The sequence below is a fragment of the Camarhynchus parvulus genome, chromosome 1 (genome assembly GCF_901933205.1).
Source record: "Camarhynchus parvulus chromosome 1, STF_HiC, whole genome shotgun sequence".
NCBI classification, from domain to species: domain Eukaryota; kingdom Metazoa; phylum Chordata; class Aves; order Passeriformes; family Thraupidae; genus Camarhynchus; species Camarhynchus parvulus.
The window spans coordinates 38,979,517-38,994,245 of NC_044571.1; the positions used below are offsets into that span (position 1 = coordinate 38,979,517).

Sequence of the window (14,729 nt, forward strand, 5' to 3'; positions counted from 1 at the left end):
AACCCCAGCAGGACGAGAGCCTCCTACAGAAAGGCTGGAACGCTCTGCCAGCTCACCCCGCTACCCGTCCCAGCCGGCGAGACCCCGACACCCATCTCCGCCACCGCCCCACCGCCTCTGTATCCTCTTCCCGGGGGGATTCTCCGCCGCCGCAAGAACCTCGCCTTTGCGAGAGGAGCGGGGGGCGCGGCGCTCGCGGTTCTCCCGCCCCCGTGCCGGGCGGCCCCGCTCTCCCCGGCTCAGCCCGGCCGCCCCCCACCCCGCGGCCAGCCAGGTGCGCGGGACTAGGACCGGCGCCGGGGCAGAGCGGGCGGGCACGCACCGGGAATGCTGCCCGGAGCCCGCTCCGCCCCGCCTGTGCGCGGGGTGCGGAGTTGGGGATGAAGGGGCAGAGACCCGCACCGGCCCCGCGCCCACCGCGAGTGAGCGCCGGCTCCGCCCGCCCGGCCCCGCCCACTGCGCGTCAGCGCCGGCGCAGCCAATGGGCAGGCGGGGCTGCTCCTGGGGGCGGTGCCATGGAGGGGCGGGGCGGGGCGGTGGCCAATGGTCTGCGGGAATGTTGCCGGAGGCGCAGCCGCCGCGGCCCCTCCCCCGCCGGCCGCTCCGGCTCGGGGCTCGCCGGGCGGGAGAGTTTCGCTCCCGGGTGGGAGATGCCGCGCGGGCTCCGTGTCCTCGCAGGTAACGCCGCGCGGGGGAACGGGGGTCTCGCCAGTGCCCGTCCGCTGGCGGGACCGGCCCGGGGGGGTGAGGGCCGGACGGGACGGGACGGGACGGGCCATCTTCTCCGGCGGAGCCGTCGCCGCCAGGACAAAAGGGGAGCGGCGAGCGGGGCAGGGCCACCGCCAAACTCCCGGTGGGGCTCGCCTGCCCGCCAGCCTCGACCCTTACCCCGAAGCTGCCGCTGCCTTCCCGGGCGGGCTCCTTCCCGGGTGCCCGGGACGCCCCCAAGTTTGCGGGGCTCCGGGCACGGCCAGCGCCACCCTGGGTGCGAGCCGCCCCCGGCGCCGGCGCTGTTGGGCGGGAGGCGCCGTGCCCGCCCCGCCGCGGGGTGCTGCGGTGTGCGGCGGGTGCTCTCCGGGTCGGCCCGGGCTCGCCTTTCCCTAGAGAGGGCGGGGGGAGGCGCCCTCCCGGTCCCGGCCGCCGGGCAGCGGCGTGTGCCCGCTCCGGGGAGGTGGCGGTCCCTCGAGGGTGCCCGCGCCGCGCTGCCCGGGGAAGGGTCGGAACCCCCACGGACCGGCCTCCTGGACGGTGGGGAAGAGGGCTGGCAGTGGCTGTGCGCCGGATAAATAGAGCAAGCGTAATGGAGAAACTTTCAGGGTGAAATAAATTTTGAGTAGGTTAAATATTTTAATTGCGTAGTGAGTGTGATGCTGCATCCGTGCTGTTGGGAACAACGCCGTGCACTCCGCTCAGTTAAGAGCCACGCTTTCTCTCTTTGTTTCCGTCAAACTACGAGCACAAGGGTGAACTACTCCGAGAAAAGGTTTTGCTCTTAAAGCAGCTGCTTTGCTCAGCCAGGGACCTCCAGCCTCTCAGGCTGCACAGCTCCGGGTTACTGACTTTACCTGAATTTGGGAGCCGCGCCGTATGGACTCCAAAGCGAGGAGGGCACCGGTGTGGCGGGGTGTACTGCCTGTCCCTGGGCACGTGTGTGTGCAGGAATTGGGAATATGCGGGGACCGGAGTGAGGTACTGCAAAAAGCAAAGCAATTGCTGCAGCAGCTCTAATGGTCAGCTCTGCTCCAGAAGCCAGATGCTTGGAGCTGTCTTCCTAGACCGTGCAAAGACATTAAATGCAATATTTGCAGGGGTGCACGAGAGCTATTTTTCCAGATTCTCTGTTTTTCTGTATGAAGGTATTAAATGTTATATTTTCAGGAGTGCAACGGTTGATTTAATATGCAAATAAATAAGAAGAAACTTAAGATAGGCTACTATATGTGCGTATCATACTTTGGACTTGCAAAATAAAAAATCCATATTCTGCCTGGCTTCTACTGCAGTTTTCCATTCATAGCTTCCTTCACTTGCCGTTTATACCAGCACTTGATAATAAGAGCACTCACTGTAGTGTCTGAGCCCATGAGAAGTGGAGGCAGAGCAGAAGTCCAGACAGAAGGCTGGCTCTGGAGCATCCACCTTTACCATCCAAGTAAAGGTGGCTCATGGATGTAAACCTCCAGCCTCAGTACCTCCACACTGATGTATCACTCAGTGTGCTTGGATTACAGGGTCTTTTTCAACCTCAACAACCTCATGAGTCCATATAGCAGTGGAACTTCAACTGCACTTGAGGTGTGCTGAGTGATCTCTTGAACACTAGCCCTGTCTCAATTCTATGGGTCTTGCTGTATCATTGCTTGAATTGTTGAGATTTAGGGCCTAGTCCATTAACTGATACCTCCATATGTCTATCTGTGATGTTTGTATGAATTCCTTGCATGGGGGACTGTGTAAAACTAGGTCCTTTAATCTGATTAACTGAAGGGAGTTTAGCTCTTTTGGCAATTGACAATGTTTGCTTTTCAAACGTGGAAGGAAATTATAATGTTTATCATTTTCTACAGAGCTTTATAAATGTTTCACAGTCCCTCTGATGCATCTGTTTGTATTGCTTGAAAAGAACAGTAAGAAACAGAAAAACAGTGATTTGCTCGAGGTTTTAGAATTTGTCTGTGCCAAAGTTTTACCTTAGCATCTAAGAATTTCTTGTATTTATCTCTGTGCTCCAGCCATGATAAATTCTGCCTTTACTTCCTCATTTGAAGTACAAAATTATGTTTAGGTGTCTTCCAGTAACTATGAGAGGCACTGATTAAAAAAATGTAAGATTATATGAAACTTAATCTCCTCTCCCAAGCCGGCTTTCCTTGAAAGTTTTTTTTTTGGTGAATTAGAGTTGTAACCATGCACTTGTATGTGTTTCTTACAGATTTTCAACCAACATAATGCTGAAGCTCCCAACTTGGAACCAGCATTTCACAGAATGGCACAAATGGAACCTAACCTGGACCATGACGTATCATGGTTCCTCCTTCCATCATACTGGGCTAAAATGGTTGTGGCATTAATTTCCTTCCTCTGTTTTGCTAACAGCTATGATGGAGATTTTGTCTTTGATGATTCTGAAGCCATCATCAATAATAAGGTTTGTCTTTCTTCTTTTCCTCATACCCTTTGTTATAAATGATCATATGTAAAGAAATAATGCAACAGTTGATCTAAACAGGCCCAAAAGTTTCAGCCTAGTAAAGAGCTTCCTTTGGGTTTTCCTTTTTTTTTAAAAACTTCATTTTTCCATTTTGTTTTATTGGGTGTTTTTCCAAATTCAGCTAATTTAAGGATACCTCTGCATCAAGACTGCCAGTAGGTCTAATTTTATGCTCATTCCTATGTCAGTGAAAGTGTACAGTAAACTTTTCTGATACCCGTGGATGTTAATAGGAGATTTTGTTCATTATCTTCACAGAACTTCTCTGGTCACAGAATCAGACCAGTGAATAAACTTAGTCTGGTTGCAGGTACATAAGGCTTAATTAAGGCATCATGTAGGGTGCAGGAGGGTTTCAGGAGCAGTTTATACCATAAAAATGTTACAGGAGCAGGCAAAACTCCCTTTTCCCTCCTTCCCCCATTAGATTTCCTGTGACAACAGTACTTTTTTGAGACAGAGGTGGAGTATTCTTGTGTTCTTTTTAAAGCTGATCATACATGCAGTGAACAGACCTTGAAATGCTTAGAAGTTAACATGTGATTCAAACAGATCTCTAACTGAGATTCTTTTGACTTTGAGCAGTGGAGTGTCTTCAATTGCTGAGACACTTCACAGGATCACATGTAGCAGTGAGTGAGCCCATGCCCATGGATGGATGTTGGTGTTACAGCTTTCATGCTGCTCTGGAAGGTACTTGTCAAGCATTTAGAAAGAAGAGCACAGGATAAAAATACATTCTTCTGTTGGTTCTGTCTTCCTGAAGCCATGAGGTTACAAAGAGGATAATCTGGAGACTCACACTGCTAGAATAACGCAATCCACTTTTTTTTTGCCTTGCACAAGATATAGAGGCAACTTATCACAATGTGCCTTTTAGAATCATGCAGAATTATATTTCCTTAGACAGACTTGTATTATGTGTGTGTAAGTCATCATACCTTCAGTTATAGATGTATGGAGGGAAAATACATCTGTCAACGTGGAAATAAATCTCAAAGCTTTCAAGAGAATACTGTAGACAAATTAAGAACCTACAGCATTGTTGTTTTGGGGTTTTTTTAAAGTAGTGTTGTATTTTAGATTGCACAGCTCCTGGTAATGTTTCATTCTGCAACATTTTATTTGGGACCTGTTTATAATATTTTCATTTCCTGAAAGAATGAACAAAAGACTGATGTTGAAACAAAGCAGGTTGTTTTGGTAATGTGCAATTTCCACACTTGTAATCTCTCTCCATTTCTTTCAGTCTTTACTCTAAAAATGTTTCAATTTATCTATGCACCCAACAGTTTGCACCAGGATTCTAGCTGTTGGCAATGCTGAGAAATTCAACCAACTGCTTAAATAAATTAATTCATATGTCATCTGTATGTTTGAAAAACTGGGAGGCTGTTTCTATTTCTCACATCAAAATTCTCTATTATTCCCTAGAAATTAAATGAGGATTTTGTAACAATATAATTTTAATACAGGGGTCATATGGATATATGGAAATTCAAAATCCACAAGAAAAATGCAGAGACAATGAGTTTACCAGTTTAATGGGGAGGGACATTATCTAGCAATGGCACAGTTTATTAAACAAAGCATGACATATTTTATTCCTATTTAATAGGAAAGACAGCAGTTGAAGTAATTTTATAGATTTACTGAGCATTGCTACTGTAGTATTTTCTTGGGTACTACACAGTGCCCTCTCTGCTAGCTGCCATCATCCCAATCTTTCATTTCTTTTATTGTTTGTTTAGCAAAAGATACACATTTAATTCACCCCATCCCTATTGTATCACGGAATATTCCATTATTAGATTTTATTGGAGTTAAAGTCTGTTTTCCAGATGCTTTCTTACCATTTTAAGCAGCATTTTAACTGGTACACAGCAGTGGCTTTTGTCTTTATTTATTTACTAGCTTGGCAAGACAAACAGTTGGATTAAGCAGGGCTTCAGACACAGTATGTCATTTCCATAAGCCTTTATATAGAAAAACTGACCTTTCTTCAAATCTCGAACTCTGCTCTCTGTAAGCTGCTGCTAATCAAATATTTAGAGATTATTTGATAGCTACTTTTGGTTTTTAAAGAGAAAATCATATGTAGCTTTTAAACAGCTGTCTCTTGAAGAAAACCATTCCTATTTTAGGGTAAGTTCACTAAGTAGGAAAATTGATATAAGAAACTTTCTCACAGAACTTGGATACAAGGACAAGATACATGATTGAAGATTTTTAGGTCATATGGAAGTGTAATCTAATCACTAAGTAATTCCATGCATTCAGCTTTTCCTGCCTTCTTCCGATGGAAGACAAAAGAAGGCTGATTATAGCAGAATGGGAAATCAAGCTTTGTACATTTCCCATCTCAAGTTATTGAAGACCATCTGTGACATGGAAGACATACTTTTCTTTTCCAGTACTAACATTTATAAAAGCATGTCTTTCATAAACCTTATGTGCATAAGGAGCAGTGCTGCTGGTTGAAAAAACAGTGTGAGGGCCACACCACCCTCTGGCAGCTGTCCCCTGCAGAGTACAAAGACTTCAGTAGATGTTGGTGTACATCCCTGTCCCAGCCTGCCCCAGAAGAGCTGGCTCTATCGATTTAGTGAGCTGCTGGTTGAGTGTGTTCCTGCTCTGAGAGTCAAATTATGACCTTTAGGGTTTGTGCATACCGATGAGGAATGGAACAGGAATTTTGATGCCTAAGGCTAAAATTGCAGTTCTGTGAGAAGGAAGAAATTTCTAGCTGTTACTTGGCAGTAGAAACATCTGCGAGAGCGTGAAGAAATTTTTCACCTTGGTAATTCTTAAGCCCAAGTAGGATCCCCTGTGAGTCTTGATTTCTTAAGAATTTCCCTGAGAGTGCCTTAATTGACAGCTGCAGTCTAGGTTCTTTCAGACTGCAGCTTTAGCCCTGCTCTCTTTTCTCTGTATTGATTAGTATCCTATTAGAGAATACTTCTATTCATCTGGCCAAATTTGATCAAATGATAGAAAGAAATCTCTTCTTAGATTTTTTTTAATTTATATTTTTGGATGGATGAATTTATATTTTTTGATGGATGTCAGAATATGTTAAAAATATTCTTGTTGAAGAAGCAAGAAAAAATTAGTTATTTTAAGTTCGGTTTAGCAGCAGCCAGTCATCAGGGTCCAGCAATTTGGCTGTAATTTGGGAGTATGTGCAAGCCAAAAATAAGACATGGACTAAGAGTGAGATGAAGGGTACTGGAGGCCACAGGAGTGCTCAAGATACTATAGAAGCAAGTGAAGTGGTAGCAGCATTGGAGAGGAACTGCAATTAATAAAACCAAGGGAATTGCAATGTGGGAATCTTGTAAGTGGATGGAGTTGTAGGAATAATAAGACAAGGGCACCAGGGTTTGTAAGACCTTTCATGGGGTTAGCAAGCCTGTTTGTCTACTTACTTGTGTTCGTGGTGACTTGTTCACCTCCTTTGGTTCATTGGTCTCAAATAATTTCAAGACAGAAGGTAGGGGTAGAGTAACTTGTTGGTTGCAGGAGTAGTACTGACTAGTACAGTTTTGTCCTTAGGTTCTGTCTCAGGTGCCTCTAACCTGCATGTACCTTGCTGTAGCATGAATTGGTATTTAATTGCGCTAGGGAAGCAGAAGAAGGGCAAGCATATGTTAGTCTGAACTTCCAAGCTTGTCCTCATAGAAGACTGAGGCAGATGCTAGCAAGATCCTTATTTTTCCTCCAAAATGTTTGCTTCCCATTTAATAGCCTACATTATTTGGGTTTTTTATTATCAGCATGGCTGTGAGCTGAAAGGGAAGAACAAGCAAGCAAGACTTTTTCTTTGCAGTGTTTTTTTATAAGCCCCTTTTGCACCCCAAATTAAAATAATTAATTACCTTTCTGTCTTTTAATCTTTAGGAGCAGTATATAGAGATGTTGATTATTGATTTCTTGTATTAAGTGTTAAAACAACCTCAACTATTTGAGTAGTCCTGTGCAAAGCAAGGCTTCAAAAAGAACTAATTGTTGTTTCCTACCTTTAGTCTCCTTGATTTCATGCTTTCATTAGTAGTTATGCTACTGCACTGGTAAAAAATTGCTATTTTGCAGCAGTTTGTAGTTGGCCTTTTTTGCAAAATAACCTACACCTAAAATCAAAGGCTTTTTACAAAATTATGAGGTAAGGAAGTTTATGTGTTTCATATCTCAGCCATTGATCAGATCATAAATTGATGCAAATACAGCTCTAAATTTCATGTAGTTATGCCTACTTACAGAATCCAGGATTGTGACCTTTACAATGACAGGCATTCAATATTTGACCTTCATTGCAAACTTAGGTACTGTGGGTCAGATGTCGCTAGTGAGCCAACAAAACTCCTGCTGTGTCCATCTTAGTGTGAGCTTGTATTAGTTAGAATTTGTTTGTAGTTTAGCTGCTTTGAACAAAGGAAAAAATTTAAGTGTCTGATAATTTGTTTTCTTTTAGGACCTCAGGGCAGAAACCCCCCTTGGTGACCTGTGGTATCATGACTTTTGGGGGAGCAAACTCAGCAGCAATACCAGTCATAAGTCATATCGACCGCTAACTGTCCTAACTTTCAGGTGAGACTTGTATTTTCGCTTGAGGTCTGAATATTTTTTAACCTATATTGACTCAATTGAATTTAGGAGGGAGGCAACAAAAAAGGGAAGAACAAAGTAGCTGGAGGGTAGTTGCATACCTTTCCAGAATACGATTTTTGAGTTCACTACCTTAATCTCAAATGGTGTTTTCATTTTCCAATGGTTTCTTTCCCAAAATATTCTTTATTTTGACATTGTGAATTTATATCTACTTTTCAGAGATTTTGTCTTAATGGTCTTCTATACCTGGTACTAGGGGTGGTGTGGTTTAGTATGTCACATCATCAAGGAACTAGGAGGTGTATGTTCCCTTCACTTAGCCATGCTGCCACTTACATTGCTATTGTAGTTTTTGTTCTCTGCTTTCCTGCTGACCTGTCAAATTGTTTATTTTATAAATAGCACCACGGTGCCGTGGCCTTTTTCCAGCACACTGTATAGCCTTCCCACCTCTTCACTCCAATATTCTAACTCAAGTGTCTGAGAATCTAGTGAAATGTCTGCCTATATATAACTTGCCAGTTTTGTCAAATAACTAAAGGTTTAAGAGGATTACTTTTGTAGATGCTTAGCTCATGTTTTTTGCACAAAGATTTGAGCAAACAGTAGACCTTGTAGGAATCTGGCACAGTAATGCAGAGAATGTTTGAGGACTCAGTCTTAATTTCTTTATTTTCCCCTTGTGACTCAATGGTATCAGTGGGGACTTGGTGCTTGTTCTGCCCGTTTCAAGCCATGAACTAAGTGCAGAAGAAGTGTTCCCACTCTTAATCCTCATGTTCAAGCAAAAGCTTTGACCCTTTAGGGTAGTGTCAGTGTTTTAAGTACCTAGCACTGTGGGTTTCACTGTCTATTGGGCTTTTTTCACATTTTCATCAAGAAAAATAACAGAATAGAACATGTCAGAGTCCCAAACCTGTTCAAGTTTTCAGTGCATTACACAGAATATGCTTTCCTTTTTTTTTTCCCTTTTCTCTCTCTATTCCATCTCTAATAACGTTCTGGTTTGTTTAAAGAGTGAACTGGGATACAATCATTACTATATCTGAAAATATAGATGAGCCTGTGGAGATGGTCCATAAAATGCTATTTTCAAATAAAGAAATGGGTTTCCTTAATTTCCCTAAGCTCCAACCTTTATGTGCATCATCTTTATAATAGGGTTAAGTTTTTAGATAGGTTTCATTTATGCCAGATGCACATTGACCAAAAGAACTGTGTAAAATCCCCTGTTCTAAGTGTATCTTACCTACTGATAAAAGCGTATGGATAGTAGCACCATGTTTCCCCTTTTTCTTCTCAGCCTCCATTTTACTGCAGAGTTTCTGTGTTGCATAGAGATTTAGACTGAATTTTCACTTACACTTCCTTCTGATTCTAGCACTTGTGTGAAACATCTCTCTGACCAGTCTCACAAATCAGTTACCAAGATGTGCTGACTATTTTCTGGGTGGATACTGATTGTACCCACATGCTGGGACCTCTTTCTGAGAGTATGTCAGTGGAAATCATAGTCCCAGTGCATATTAGTTTCCTCACTGTGTGGGTTTAATTAACAACATTTCATCAAGTTTGCTGCTCTTAAGCCCAGGGGTATCCCTCAGTGGGCTGAGTTATTTATCCCTGTGATACTCCTGTGTTGCAACACTTAAGTTACATTGTTGACCAAAAGCCAGTTCTAAATTAACTGTAAGATTAAAATAATGGTACTGAAGTATGTGTTTGGAGAGGATAGATACTGTATCAGTGTGATATTCCCTATGAATAGGTGGCCTGAAGACTGGGTTATTGTTTCTATCTTCTTGTGGAGGTTAAATGGTAAATCCACCTGTACTGAGATGTGCACTTTATTTTTGTGTGCAACCATGTCTGCTGTGGGGTTTTTTAGTTTTTCTATTTGGATTTTTCTAACCATTGTTGTAATTCCTACCCTTACTATTTTTGTTTCTATATAGAATTAATTACCTTTTTGCTGGAGGCTTCTACCCAGTTGGTTTCCATGTCATCAACATAATACTGCACTGTACTATCTCAGTGCTGATGGTTGATGTGTTCTCCATATTATTGGGTGGATTGCAATTCAGCAATAAAGGAAGACGGCTAAACCTGGCTCCCAAGTCCTCTCTTCTTGCTGCTTTGCTCTTTGCTGTACATCCAGTGCACACCGAGTGTGTAAGTATTGAATCATTATCTCCAGAGATTTTTATTTTAGAAGTTCTTGACCATCTTGACTAATTAATTCTGGCGTAGCCTTATACTCTGCAGATTGCTTTTATATATTCTTAACACTTTTCTTGGCACATGTCTTAATAGAATAATCAAATATTATGGTTAGTACATCCAAGGCTTGTAATTCCACCGAGCTAGACCTTATTAAGGAACACAAATCATTCAAGTACAATAACTCAAGGAGGAGAGCTCTATGCTACAGAATTTCCCTACCTCCTGGATTTCTCTAATTACTGTTCATTTCCATTTGCATTGGTAAAAAAAGCAAAGAGCTTTAAAATCAGAGATGGGGCACTCTATGAACTTTGTATGTGACTAGTGGAATACTGCATTCAGTTTTGCATCCTTGCTGCAGGGACAACACTGGAAAAATTGGAGTGCTCAGAAGAGCCATGAAAGTGATTAAAGGGCTGGAAATCATCCTGTTTTGTGAGAGATCAAACTGGGTTTATATTTTTAACATGAAGGAGAAGATTAAAGAGATTTTTTTTAATCGCAGTCTGTAATTATGTACATGGGGAACACAAATTTGACAGTAATTTTAATAGTGCAGGCAAAAGTAAAGATGTAAAGATGCAGAATAGAAGTATGGCACGTGTATAGCAATCAGTTAAAATATCTGACCAAAACACAAAGTCCTTGTGTGGGAATTCTGTGAAGAGACGATGTTCTTAAAAAGCTCTTTCGTGCTTGTAGTTAAGAAAATCTTATGGCCTTATGCCAGTGGGCTTGCTGAATGTTGTCACTGATCTCTTGACCTTGTGATAATGATAAATCAAATATAAAATTGTCACAGTAAGGGAAATATTTTGGGGGTTTTGTTAGAATTTGGAAGGTCTGAGATACAGAAAAAGTACAAAAAGTACAGAAAAAAAAGTAAAGAAACATTTTGATTTTGTCCTAGCAATGAACAGTGAATCCTACAGTGCACATGCTACATATGTGAATATGATTTTTCACTTATTCACAATATGCCATGGTTTTGGCTTCTCGCATTTGCTCTGCAAATGACTGGTGGGGAAAAAGTTATTGAAAGCTGTGCTCTCAGCTGTCTGGAGACCTTGCATATATTGAAGACCTAGAGATGGTGCAAAGTTATGCATTAGTAATCTGCCACCTTTTCTGGCAGTGTGGCTAAAACATCTTGACAATCATTCTCTGGTGTTCACTCATCTGCACAATAACTTCTTTGTGAGAGTACACTGTGTCAGAAGGGCCCCTCATATTTGTTCTCCAAAACCAGTTTTAGATGTCAGAGTAAAGTAAAACAAGTCTTCAGTGCTTTTGATGTTCTGACATGTAAAGAGAAATCTCACTTGAGTCTTAACTTTGTAGTAGACCTACTATTGACCTCTTTATCAATATCCATAAATTTATTCTGCATTCCATTTGACTCTAAAAATGTATTTAAATCGGCATGAGAATATTAATAAGCCCTTTGTCGTGTCAAATAAATTACAAGTGATGTGGTCTCCTTGCATATTTGAAGACTTGCAAATGTTTCAGGCAAACAGTGGAAGAAGAGGGAGAAAAAGTAGAACACTTCTATATCAGGCCTCTTCTAAAATTCAGGAATGAACGAAAGCCTCTAATCATTTACATGGTGAATAATAAATCTTGCTCCAGTGAAGAAGTCATTCGTACCACTACAGTTCTAGAATCAGTGTGTGTCTGGCAGCATCTCTTAAAAAGCATTCCTTATGATTTTAAACCTGTGAGTTTTAAGTATCCGACATCCTGGCTTTGAAATGAGATGACATATTTTGACATGAAATTGTGAAGAATCCGTCTGTTTGCTGCTTTGGGTTTTTGGTTTATACAGTGAAACAAACTGTCATGTAAAACAGATACTGAAAGGTGTAATGCTTTCAGTACCTATGTAAGGAAAACACTATAATTGTTCTACCTACAAGTAAATACTCTTGTGCTACAGTTCTCTGCTCTAGAAAAGGCCTATTCTTTATAATGCTTCAGTGATGAAATGCTAAATGAATCATGGACATAAGAATAGATCTGATACTAATTTAAAACTGGTTGGTTTGCTTTCTTTCCAGAATGTATATGCCTTATCTTGCATTTTAGGTAACATTTTGCTGTTGGAGTAATCTGAGGCCACGTGCATTATTAGCCTCTTAATCTCTTTGCTGTAACAAGTGGACATTTATTTTCGAAATTGTGTCAGCTCACCTTAACTTTTATCTCATTAGGAAGAGCAGCTCCTGAAGCAGAATGACACATCATTATTTTCACCTTTCAAAGCACTCCACAGCTATTGAGTTAATTCTCATAATTCCTTTGTATGATAGAAGAAGGAGCAGCAGAGAAGTTAGGTGCACAGCTGAATTTAGGAGCCCAACAGTTTCTACTTTCACAGTGCTTAAGGAAAGCTGAGGGTAAAAGTGGGAGAGAGTCTCTGCAGTGGAATCAGTCATACTTTTATGCCTCTACACTTCTCTTTCTCTGATGTTATTTGGAAAGAGTTGCTCCATCATGTTTCCCTGACACAAAAAATGCCCATTTCCTTTTTACTTTCCTCTTTCTGTTCCACACATAAAATGGGACAACTGGTATACTGCAGGAGAACTGAAGTTTCTGCTTTTGTCCCTGAAATACGATCACAAAAAATGAATTTAAAAGGGAAAACCTGTAGCTGTTCTGCCCTGCTTCTGCACATCTCCTGAAAACGTGGAACTCAGCACTCCAGGAAGCAGAGCTAGACTGAAAAATAAGGGGTATTTCCATTATCCTTGCTCTGGGTGTACATTCTAGTGAGGTTCCAGCATCAGGGCTTATACAGTCCCCTACCAGCTCCATGTGATGATTTTCACAAAGAAATTTGTGGTGTTATCCTGACACTTGTGTAATTGAGAACTGAAGATCCAAAAGTGTCTTGCTCTGTCTCAGCAAGTTACTGTAAATGCAGTTTAGGGGCTTGAACCAAAGGTTATAGATTGCCCTGAGATTGTACTTGATTTAAATAGGTTGGCACAGATCTCAAGTACAGAGGTCCCAGGATGTGCTTCTCATTTTCTTTTGCATTAGTACAACTTCTGTTTCAAGATGCAGTTGGAGGTAGCTCTAATGCAGTCAGTTAATACAACACAAAAGACTGCCAGAGGGGGAATCTTTTTTTTTTTCTTCCTGAATCTGCAAGCTGGAAGGTACTTGTCCATTCTGAGTGTTCAGATTGCAATTTGAAGGCTGGCTTGTCTTCTGAAAGTGAACAGTTTTGATTTGTGTTTCAGCAGAGCTGCCAATTTAATTGTGGTTCAGGATGTTTGGCTTCCAAGCCATGTAATGACTTCAATTGAAAGAAAGTAGACTTAGATTAGATATTAGGAGGAAATTCTCCAGTGTGAGGGTGGTGAGGCACTGGCACAGGTTGCCAGAAAAGTTGTGGATGCCCCATCCCTGGAAGTGTTCACGGCCAGGTTGGATGGAGCTCTGAGAAACATGATCTAGTGGAAGGCAGAGGGGTTGGAAGGAGATGACATTTAAAGTTGCTTCCAACCCAAACTGGTTTATATTTTGAAGTTCTGATGAAATGCAATTTGATCCAAAAAACAGATGGAATTATGTAGAATCTAAATTTTATGCAGTGAAATCCTCCTTCATTTCTTAAAAAAAAATTCCAAAAACTAAAATTTTCATAAACCAAAGCCAAAACATTTATGTAATTGATACTAAGCAATACCCAATAAAAAATAGGATGCATCTAAAAAAACTCAGTATAACTAATCCACTGCACCCAGTTAAAGAAAAAAAGTAATACAGTTATATTCTATTACATATTTCACTTTGTATGTGTTCCTTTGCTACAGGTTTTCTAAGATTAAAAATCTGATCATTGGAAACTTTTTTTTTTAAAGGTTGCTGGCATTGTTGGCAGAGCAGACCTACTGTGTGCCCTGTTCTTCTTGTTGTCATTCCTTGGCTACTGTAAAGCATTTAAAGAAAGTAAGCATTCTGTTTGCCCCTTTAATTTCCTACTGTGTATATTTTCAGCATTTGCACATTTCAGTGAAGTATAGCAAAATTTAAAATGTCAGATTGATTTGTTTACCCTCACAAAATATTTTTTTTTAAAAAACCTGCTTTAGCAGCTATTTATTGTTAGAAATTCTGAAAAGGTTGCTGTCCATAATTCTTGTTAAACACTGAATTTAATTTAAGCAAAGTCCACTTTATGATAGGCTTATTTGCTAAATGTTTTATTGTTTAAAAGTTTAAGGAAGTATTTTAATAAGTATTTTAGAAATAAATCAAACCTACAAATGTGTATGCTTAAATATTTTACTACTCTTAATGCCATTATGTTGGGATGTCTTAAATGGGAGTCAGCTTTTCAGAACATTATTTGTATTTTTTAATGAATTGCAAAGAATTATTCCTATGACTAAGCCTTCTGGATTCCTGCAATATGCAACTGCTGGCATATAATGCTGAATATAGTGTTACTCACAGGTTTTGTAAGACAGCTGTGTTTAACATGAACAATTCCTTGGTAGATGTTTTTTCAAGTGAGCTTTCAGATCTCTGGTATTGTTTGATCTAAATGCAGGTTGGCAGTTCAAACGCAGTTGTGGAGAAATTATCTTGGAGGCTCTGTTAAAGAAGCACACAAGAAAGCAGGAGTTCATGACTGTGAAAAGCTTTGCAGGACATGCAGTCTGGTGTCTGA

The 14,729-nt window shown here is 41.3% G+C and overlaps 1 protein-coding gene across 1 annotated transcript in view; it reads left to right on the forward strand.

Moving 5' to 3' along the window:
- Positions 1-573: 573 nt before the first annotated feature.
- Positions 574-14,729, forward strand: part of TMTC4 (transmembrane O-mannosyltransferase targeting cadherins 4) — a 55,773-nt gene continuing 41,617 nt past the window's right edge. The window contains exons 1-5 of the mRNA XM_030970941.1: positions 574-678; positions 2,933-3,148; positions 7,683-7,798; positions 9,775-9,991; positions 13,918-14,005. Of these exons, the coding sequence (XP_030826801.1) occupies positions 2,987-3,148; positions 7,683-7,798; positions 9,775-9,991; positions 13,918-14,005 (583 nt within the window). The 5' untranslated portion in view covers positions 574-678; positions 2,933-2,986. The remainder of the gene's footprint in view (positions 679-2,932; positions 3,149-7,682; positions 7,799-9,774; positions 9,992-13,917; positions 14,006-14,729) is intronic.